Here is an 11,105-nt window from a genome sequence, read left to right on the forward strand (position 1 = left end):
TTGCAAATCATCTTCACTTTAGCTTAATAAAACAAAATAAGATATTTTCTTCAAAAAGTTTATGTTGAGATCACATTATTCTATAAAAAGGCTAAATTTATAGTTCACAAAGGTCCTTGTTTTCAAGAACCTACAATCATTTCTAGTTATTAAAAACCTCTTCCCAAAATCTCTCTTTCAAAAGATGTATAAGTCCCTGAAAATGAAAGCCCTCAAATGGAAAGGCACAAGCATTAAAATTATGGAGCCTTTTAATACTGTATCTAATTTATTACCATTGCCTTGATTTACAGAATTAGGATTTTGGAGATCCTCCATTTCCTCAGGACAGACAAAGGTTGAAGTTGACAGAGATAGCATTATTTAGGCACTTTCAGGATCTTTCACAAAAAAAAAAAATAGCATAACAAAAGCAAGAGTCAAATTCTACATGGCAATCAGTGCTATATACAGAAGCTCAACTTTCTCCCATCCACATCAAGCAATCAATTTTTGAAGTTTATGATCAGGATACTTCAATACTTAGAATAGGAATTGAGAATAAAATGTGTTAAGACAGGTAACTGAATCAAAGCAATATATGCAAACAAATTTAGAACAGAAAGCATGCCTGCATTCCAGTTCTCATCCAAATACTTGCTTTAGTTCTTTTGGTTAACAGATCCACATTATGACAATTCCAGAAAAACAGCTCCTCCAGATTTTCTCCTCTTTACCCTCAGTTCATCAGGACACATTCAAGGGGAATACAGGAGTTGACTTCATTTCCAACTTCAAAAGCCAGGTTGCCATAAAGGGAAAGTGCCTTCTCCCTCAACGCCTGGAATTTCTTGGAATTTCCAGGCCTTCCTTTATTTATAGGCCCTCTTAAATACAAAATCCCAAGTTAAAAGACAAGGAGAGGGAAAAGAAGGGGTAAAATGAGGGCGTCAAGCAGCAGCAATGAAGCCTCTTACAAAATGAAGTGTGGGGGAGGAGGGGAGATGACTAATGGGGAAGGGGGGGAGAAGAAGAATCCTCTTATAACTGAAGTAGAAACATCACCACCCCACCACCACCCCCCATGCTAAGGCACTATTCCTCTGAAATATATTCAAAGCAAGACATTCTCTTTAGTGCCTATCTTTTAAAAAAAAATGAAAAGAAAATCCTCAGAATCTTTAAAGCCATGGACAAGGATTTAGTCCCTGAAGTATTGTTCCTGCTCTGTCATTAGAATATTGTAGCCAGGTCTTTCAATCCCAAGAATTGCACTGAATTAGATCATCTTTCTCTGATCACCTCCCCCTACAGGCTGTTCTGAGCATGCTCAGCTCAGCCTTGCACTGCCATTTCATAACTGCATTGTTTACAGACACACAGTGACCTGCCATTTTTTGACAGTAAAATAGAAGCCAGCATTTGCAACACTAATGTTTCTCACAGTCACAATTAATATACAGGCCTGTTCAAGCCAAGGTCTTTCTTTCTAAGGCCACACTGAACTGCCTTAAAATAAAAATTCAAAACCAAAAACACAAATTAAAATCCTGATGAGCAAATACTACTACTCAGAATGAACTGGAGGATAGTTTTAGGTTTAAACCTAACCATGAAATAACCAAGTTCCACAAAAGCTAGCAATAAGTCAATTCTTAGAGGGCCCACTGGGAAATGAAGATATACTATATACCATTTGTACTTTCCTGGTATAACTAGCTCATTTATTATCTAGAAATCCTATATTCAGCCTTGATATTTATCTAAAATACTGTTTAAGACAGGAGTCTGATCTGGAAATGGGGGCAGGTCCCTTCAACCCCCCCACCCCACCCCTCCCTGGTGCTCAAAGAGAAGTCACTACTCAGTTCTGATTTTTCATTAAATTCAAATTGAAAAATTTAAACACATAAAGAAATGAGAAATTCTAAGCAGTAAAAATTCCCAAGAATGATAAGCATATCTCTGTAATAGTGCCAAGCTCCTAGAAAGAATCATCTACATTTGCTACACCTCCACTGCCTAACCACCCACTCATTCTCTATCCCCTGCAATCTGCTTCCAACAATGAAAGTACTCTATCCAAGGTTAATAGTCATTTCTAATAGCCATCCAAAAACCTTTTCTCAGTCTTCCCCCTTGCCTTCTCTGATGATTTTTATATTGTTGATCATCTTCCTGGATACTCTCTTCCCTTGGTTTCTCTTGATTCATCTGTTTAATTTCCTGTCTTATTCCTTCTCTCAGTTCCTTTATTGGATAGCTCATCATTCATGTCTTTCTTAGCCTAGTACTCATTCTGGCTCTTCATTTTCTACAATCTCTAAAATTATCTATCAGTTCCCAAGATATAAGTATCACACATAAAGAGGATTTCAGAGGTCACTTGGGCAACTCAATACAATACAAGAAAAAGAATACTGGTTGTGATGTCAATAGTCAGATTCAAATCTGGACTCAATTCACCTGAGGGGCTTTAGGTAAGTCACTTAATCTCACTAGGCCTCATTTCCTCATCTATAAATTAAAGGGTTTGGACTACATGGCCTTAAATTTTCCAATTCTACATCTATGATCTTGCATCCAAAAGAACTTATCTTCTCCTACCCCAAAACTTCCAAAGAAATTTCCTATTTCTGATGAGGGTCCATAAATTCAAACTTGACTCTTTCCTCTCTCTCTCTCTCTCTCTCTCTCTCTCTCTCTCTCTCTCTCTCTCCCCCCTACTTTCATGTTCAATCAGATAAAATTCTTACTAATTGTGTCTCTAAAACATCTTTCATATCTGTGCCCTTCTCTCCACTCATGATGCAGGACCTCTCACCTATATAAATCTCCTAATTACTCATCCTTTTTCTATTCTCTCTCTTCCAACTCAATTTTCGCACACTCACAAAAATAATCTTCGTAAAGTTGACACCTCACCATTTCATTCCCATACTCCTAAATATAATGCTTACAAGATAAAATACAAACTCTTTAAACCATGCAATTAAGGCTCTCCATAATTAACTCCCACTTACCTCTCCAATCTTATATTATACCACTTCATTTTGTGAATACATATTACAGCTAAAAATGATAAATTCTCTGAACATCAACTCCTATTTGCTCATCCAAACAAAATTTTCCAAACACCTGAAATGTATGTATACCTTTTTCATCTCTGCCTCTCACAGAAACATTGTCTTTCCAAGTTCAGCTCACCCTCCTCCCTACCCACCAAGGAATTATACCCCCCTTTTCTCCCTTGAATGTAAGATCCTCAAGGCTATGTATTATTTTCTTTAAAAAAAAAAAACTTGCATGTAATTCATTAAATACTTTTTGAGTATTTGTTAAACTGAATTACAATCTGGCTAAGACTTTAAACTGAAACATCCTCTTCTCTCTGATAAATACACATTACAGACTGTAGATACTTCAACAAGGGTAATATAAAGGCCAGTAAAATCCATATATTCTCAAAAACCTGGAGTCAAAGTACTACATTAAAAATTCCCAAATATATTATCTATAGGATGCAGATGTAGAGTTAAGAAGGACATCAATGGACATATAATGCAACCCCCTTATTTTCCACATACCAAAACTGAAGCCTCAAAAGACTGTGACTTGCCTGTGATCACACAGGCAATAAGTGTCCACTTACATTTCCAGGAGAAAATAGTTATATATAACATTTGAAACCCAGAAACTTGTCTTCTCAATTCTGCTTCCTCATACCACCTCAAAATAATTGGAGGCAGAATTATTTTTGTTTTTTGCATAACAGGATAGAAAAGGGAAAGGAGAAAATAAAAGGGAACAATAGTTTCATATTGGCTCTTGGACCATCAAAAATTTTTTCATCACTACAGTTTTCCTTCAATACTATTATCCCACAATACACAATGACATTCCATAAGTTCACTATGATTGAAGCCTATCTTCCCATCACTTGGTTCTACAGACCTCTACTTAAATGAGTTCCTAGAAATAAATCTGATCCTTAGATAGACTCAAACAAAGTTGGATCTCTCTGGAACAAAGAAATAAGCAACCTAGAGTTTAGAAGTATCTTAAAATTTCAATAGAAAATTAACCTTGGCCAAAAAATCTAGTTGTTCCAACTTCCCAAAAGGAGATGATATGAGAGAAAGAAGCCAAGTAATCAGTTCTAATTTTATAAAACCACAAGACTTTTCCATGAGATATATCTATATATATATATATATATATATATATATATACATATATATGTATATATATATATATTAGTTCAATACTGAATTTGAAGACATTCTGAAACATTCTATATAAAAGATCACTAAATGAAATGTTATACTCACAGCTATGTTAAAATACAAAAAATAACAAGATAGTATTGTAATATATAGACACCAGGTCTATATTTATCTCATATATTTCAGCTGAAATACTATTAATTTCACCTATATATCCAAAGTCTCATTAAAGTATTATTATCCTGGGAAGCAATAAATATCATGGTGTCAGTAAATAAAAAGTTTCTATAAGATTTCAAGAGTTGTACACTTTTATAACTTTGCTTGTGACAATCACAAGAGAAAAACTAAACTTTCTTCTCCTGGCTGATATAACCAATAGGTCACCATAAGACATATATGCCACAGAATCTCAAACAAAAACACAATAAGTAACAGAATGATAATCATAATAAAAGAAGGAGATTTGGATAGAAGACATCCTTTTTCCCCTTCTAAATCAATGATTCTGATTCTTTAAGTCTTTAAAGACCTGTATTTATTTTTGCATAAAATATTCACTACAGTTGGTCCTGCCGTTTCTTAAAAAAAAAATCTAAGTCATTTTAAAAATATAGTCTTATTCTATCATTTTAGTTTTTATATAATATGAAATTCCTTACAGAATCTTAAGTGTATAGAAGTGTCATGCAAATGAACTAAATCAATCATCTCATTTTACACGTAAGAAAATTGAGGCCCCTGAAAAGTAAAATGACTTGCCCAGGATACCCTGCTTATTAGTGCCAAGTTCACTGCTCTTTCAAATCTATCATGTTCTATCCCATAGTCCTGCAGTATATGTTTAAATAAAGTCCTAATATCTATAAACAAGAGCTTACAGATTCACTAGTAAAGGTCATTGTTGAACCTGTGGTTTCAAAGCAATGGCGCAAAAACTCCAAAGATACATGATCACAATTCTCTAAGAAAGCAATATACATAATATAATACACTGTGCTATCCATAAACAGTAAGCTGAGACAGAAATCCGTGTACCCTAAAAATTACAGGACAAATTGTTGGTTTGAAATTAAGATGGTCTTGAGGCAATCTGGAATGGTAACATTTACAACTTCTCAAAGATGAATTCTTAGCAATGTTAAATACTTTTATAAGTAATCATTTTTAAAGACAGAAAAGATAGGAAATAATTTTAATCAGTCTGTCACGTTGGTCTCTGGCAAAACAAGAAAGAAAGACATGTCATGGTTAAATTGTTCTCTACAATCAGACTGTCGTCTATGACAAGAGTCACCATCTCCACCCCCATTCAATCCTCTCATCAGTTCAAAAGCCAACTTGTAGACTTGTTTCACATAAACCAAGGATATATAAGCCAAGGCTATCACAGGACTCAAGGACAGCAAGTAATAAATACCTCTTTGTATGGCCTACAACTCAACCACTGTAAATTTTAAAGTTTTCACCATTAAAGAAACAGTTTTTAAATAGCTTTTTATATTTAAAATACATTTCTTATTCTTGATTAATTTTTAAAAATTTATATAAACAACCTCCAGCTTCCCATACCACAATGTCACCGCAACAAATTAAAGTGAACAGATGAGGAACTCTTGAATTTTTTTATTTTCTTCATTTCAAGTTGGGAAATTACACACTCAAAACTATACAAAGATTAGTGACCTTGCACAGAAAGCCCAAGTAGGTAAATGTCACTCCAATAGCTGTCTCCTTCAAAAGAAGCCTTAAATGTGACTTGCTCAGATACCAATTCATAACAGGCACACTGCTGCTCTGCTATAAACCATTACCTTGCATAAGGCCAAGAAAGGGGGCAAAAAAATCCAACCATGATTACCTCCCTCTCCCCCTTAAAGGGTTTCCACCTCTAATCAAAATGAGGCTGAGGAAGGAGGCTAATTGTGACAGATGGAACATGGATACAAGCTACTGTACCTGCAGGCATCTGTCGTCTTCTTTTGATGAAGACTCAAAGAGTTGCATATTCCAGATCCTCATGAACAGTGATTCAGTTTCTGCTCATGTGATAAAAGCTCCCTCTACAGAGTGAGCATGCCCAGTGGAGACCATTTCACTGTTCACTCCAGGCTGCAGCCATTTCACAGAGAACTTGCAGGCTTAGGGACTTCCATTGGAACAGCTATTATTTCATGCATCACAACACTTTTTCTCTACCTAAGTCCCTCTACTCCTCCACTGACAGGGAAACAAACCAATGTGTCAATAACAACAATGCCAAGTACCAAATTTCTATGATCTAAAAACAGCCTCTGAAGTCACATAATATGTTCTCTCAGAGTTCTCCAAGACTTAGATCTTGCCTACTAAAGATGAACATTTCAAATAACACTGGAAATGACTGACAGGAACCAAAGGACAGATACAGCAGTAAATAATCTACAGACCAATAAAGACAAGGAAACACATATACAAGTTGATAAATTAATTTGCAATATAAAAAATTATTCCAAGAGTTGATACATTAAGACTACAATTTAGAAACACAAGATTTCAAGGTTGATAGAACTTTGGAGATCACCAAGATCAATATGATCATTCTATTTACAAATAAAGAAAGTCCAGGAAAGTTAAAGGTATTGATACTGAATGCAAACCCAGATTTTTCCATTTCAAATCCACACTATTGGATTAGGGAATTTTAAATGTAACATGACCTTAACTACATTCCACAACAGTATTTTCTGATAATCATCAAAGGAGACTGTTACTTTGATGACCAAATTAGACTTGAACATTTATAAGTATTAGAGGTTAAATGGGGAATTTTCAATTTCAATTTCTCTTTGTTTTTGTTCAACTGAATAATAAACCAAAAACTCTTAGTAACCTTAACTTGATTTGCAAAAATTTCACTAAAACCACCTGAAAAATTCACAAGATCATTTTTAAGCACTAGCTAGATTCAATTCAAGTAAGAAGATTAAAATATTTAGAACATAAAAAGCATAAAGATCTTGATTTGCATTTTTCTTTGGGTTTACTAGAGGGGCAGAGGAGAGTGAGTTTTTCCATAAAAGGGAAAAATATTTCAGAGTACAAGGCATTTCATAAATTTATAAATATTAATTAACAAATAAGATTCGATCATGAGGTTTCTTCAAACTCTAACAGTGTAGTCTTTTATAAACTATGTGAATAAGAAAATGGTATAGCTAAACAAAAAAGTATCCTGCATTAAAAATCTATAATAAGCTTAAAAGAAAAACTGTGATTTATGTTACAAGATCTACAATTTCCAGAACAAGGTCTGAAAAGACAGCAAACAAAATTCCCTTTTATTCTTATAACATTTTTGAAAATAAAGGTTTCCAATTATACCAACACAAACCAGAAACAACTGCCAATAAACTATCTGACCATCTTGTTCATGTATGTGTGCCAGGTAGGAATGATTGAAACAATAGCATGAACCTTCCATATGATATTTCAATAAAAGCAATGCTATTTTCTCTTGGATTCAAAGAAAGTTTTATCACTACAAGTTAAAAATGTTCATGCCCACACTTATAATGTAGAAGCAGAGAACAGTAAAGTGAAGTAGGGAGGCTATTTTTTTTTAAAAAGTCTTTTAAAAAACATCAAGATAAAAAAATAAGTTTATTTCTAAAAATGCTATTCTATTAATTGACTAAATTACTTTTTTTAAGTGTTTGCAAGGCAATGGGGTTAAGTGGCTTACCTAAGGCCACACAGCTAGATAATTATTAAGTGTCTGAGGTCACATTTGAACTCAGGTACTCCTGACTCCAGGATCGGTGCACCAGCTAGCTGTCCCTTGTCTAAATTATTCTAAAAATGTTATAACTGACCTATAAAATAGTAAGTGAATCCTGGATAATTTCTAAAAAAAAAAAAAAGTAAACCTTTAAAAACTATTGACCCTCTCCAAAAATAGCACTCATTCTAAATCATCAACGCAAAGCAAAAGGAAAAAAGACTGGCTTAAGACTTACCAGTCATCCTCTTCGTTAACAATGAAATACACAGTCGTTGTTATTACCATCAAAACCAGCAATGCTTATTTAAAAAATGGGGAGAAAAAAAATCACCATAGATATTAATCAGCTTCAAAATCTCAAGCTTATCTTCAGACTATATTACCAGGATATCAGGACACAAACATAACAAAAGAGTAACAAAACAAAAACAACTTGCATACCACTGAACTTGGCTAAAGTTGGTTCAAAGTTACAAATGAATTGGTTAAGGCATACTATTCTACACAAAAGTCAGCATTCTATAGCTCAAAGACAGAAAGGAGGGGTGGGGCAGTGGGGGAAAATCTTCCTGTACAATGAATATGCATAATAATTCAAAGTTGCACTATAGCAATCAGTAAAAATATATTAACATGAAATTTAAAAACATAGGCACACACAGCTCTTGGGTTCTGCAGTATTTCCAACAAAATCAAACACGTAGTTTGATCAAAATTCATTCTTAGCCTAAGATTTTGGTTGCACATTGTTATGTTTCTTGAATTTTCTGGAAGTTCAAATAATTCTTGCTCTTTCCTTGGACAACACATAAACAATTATGCTGTAGACTACATGACCTAGCTCCCTCTACAGGTTCAAATGACATCCTCAGTTTTCTTTCTCAAAGAGGAGACCATTTCATCCCGGTGGTAGAAACTGCAGCCATTTCATAGCTAAGACATAGGAACAAATACTACATGGTTCCTGAAAAATCTCAAAGAACTTTTTGTTTTTCCCCACATTCTAAGCATTGAAACAGAGTTTGAAGTAGAATATTACTGATATATCAGATATAAAGATAGATGAGAAATTTAACTCTTCAATAACCCTCTTACCTAGAACTAAAGCAAATAATCAAAACCACTTTGGAAAGAAGCTGAAGTGAATTTTACTAATGGATTTTTGATATTAATAATTTAAAAATTAAAAACAGCCTTCTTTTTCCAACTGAAAATATTGAGGTGGTTATTCCCGCATATAATATATGTCCTTCAAAATTATTTCTATTGAGTCATCTGGTTTGTAGAGAACTATATTCCATTTGTCTGCTTTTAAAATATTATCTGCATAATATGTAAACTATAACATTTAAACCCCTAATTCAAAAAGAAACTCAATGTTTGAAGGTGCTTTCAAGTATTTCACAGTTATAGAAAAACATCAAAGGTAAACTGTGTGGGGGTGCATTTTTTGTGTTGGATTTTTATTTAATTACATTATGTATAGAATCTTCAGATCTCCTAGAGGAAAAGGATTACCTTTTAAAGAATGGTTAGTATTTGTTTTCAAAAGAATTCACATTTCTTTCTTTCTTTTGCCTCTCAGTACTTCTGTCCATCAGATAATTTCCTTCATCTGACAGAAATACTAAGTGTGAAGAGCAAGAATTTAAATGGTAAAAGCTAACAGCTATGAATAAATAGAAGCCAACTCCTTCTGGAATGTGGAATGTATTTGGGGACCATCCCTGAATTTTTAAATATTCACACACAAAGTAAGCTCAATACAAATCATCAACAGAAATGCAGAAAGACAATGACACATTTCATTCATTTCTGTCTGACAGATCTACATTTCTTAGCAGACAGGGGAAAAACATGGGAAATAACCTGGAGAACCTAAATTTAGAAATTCTGGCATCCAATGCAGCCTTGAAAAGACTATTGATAGGATTTTAAAAAAAAATCACTTATATGGATTGCAATTTTTTTTTAAATCCTACTGTGTGTGACATATGAACCCTTTTGAGCTTTAGATCCTATTATGAATGTAGAACTTCCGATGCTAACAATAGTAGCACAGGGAGACATAGCTAGAAAGAATATTAAAAACATGTTTGCTGAATTCAAGGCTCATTTGGGAGCTGATTAATGCATGATTGGTTAACTCCTTGGAATGCATGTGCGTGTGTATGTATATATGTACATATGTATATGTGTATGAATGCATGTATATGTGTAAGTTAAATTAACGTTTTTTAGAAAAAACTTTTTCCAATTAGTAAAATATTTGAATTCAGAAATAAAGGATACTGGATCTAAAGACCAGTAAATATAAATGTTAACATGTGCATATACATACATGAACAAAGTACATTTTACAACATATCGGCTTGGATTTTTTTTTAAACAGTGAAGTAAGAAGCAGAGTGGAAGTGATTGACTAAAATAAATTTTAATGGGGGGGTGAGAACATCTCAAGGATTTCTGAGACAAATATGTTCAATATCTCTTATCTATTCTGTCCCTTTGCTCCCACCAAATCACATCCATTCTTTTCAAAAACAGAAAAATGAAAAAATTAGTTTTAACAACTGTTTGCATTCATATTGTATAACTATATGTCAAATATTGAAGTGAATGTAACACAGCTAAACTTAAACCATGTTGTCCAGCACAATAGTACTGATAAATAAGTACTTCATAAATGCTTATTAACTGGTTAGTGTCCTATTAATGAAACAAGGCAAAAATATTTCCAAATCTCTATGTAATTTGCCAAAATGGAAAATTCCATTTAACTAGTTAGCTTTGATAAATAAAATATGAAAAAATATCTCCTTTAAGTATACCTTCTAAAAGTAAAACCTAAACCTGTGATTTGTTACGTATTAATTAAAAATATACTTCATGTAGAAATATATATTAAATGAAATTTAACATGATTTAAATAAAAGGAATTTAAATACAGTAAATTATAATGATAATACTGACTTAAGATAAACGCACCCCAGGCAAAAACTCATGTTATATCATAAAAAATCTGCAAAGAAAATTATCCAACACTAATATCAGTATATATAAGTCTATGGAAAATAAGTCACTAAATCCGGGAAGTTCAGTAACTGGAAATTTTTAACATTTGATAAATGACATTA

The 11,105-nt window shown here is 33.3% G+C and overlaps 1 protein-coding gene across 6 annotated transcripts in view; it reads right to left on the reverse strand.

The window, feature by feature from the left end:
* EHMT1 (euchromatic histone lysine methyltransferase 1) overlaps positions 1 to 11,105 on the reverse strand; it is a 281,275-nt gene that overhangs the window by 178,353 nt on the left and 91,817 nt on the right. For 2 of the 6 annotated variants that reach the window (XM_074210542.1, XM_074210541.1), the window contains exon 1: positions 6,165 to 10,738. The exons of 3 other annotated variants lie outside the window; for them this stretch is intronic. In XM_074210542.1, coding sequence (XP_074066643.1) covers positions 6,165 to 6,227 — 63 coding nt within the window. In that variant the 5' untranslated portion in view covers positions 6,228 to 10,738. Of the gene's footprint in view, positions 1 to 6,164; positions 10,740 to 11,105 lie in introns of those variants that run through there. One more of the 6 variants, XM_074210543.1, reaches the window with a different exon arrangement.

This window comes from Macrotis lagotis, chromosome 1, assembly GCF_037893015.1.
Source record: "Macrotis lagotis isolate mMagLag1 chromosome 1, bilby.v1.9.chrom.fasta, whole genome shotgun sequence".
NCBI classification, from domain to species: domain Eukaryota; kingdom Metazoa; phylum Chordata; class Mammalia; order Peramelemorphia; family Peramelidae; genus Macrotis; species Macrotis lagotis.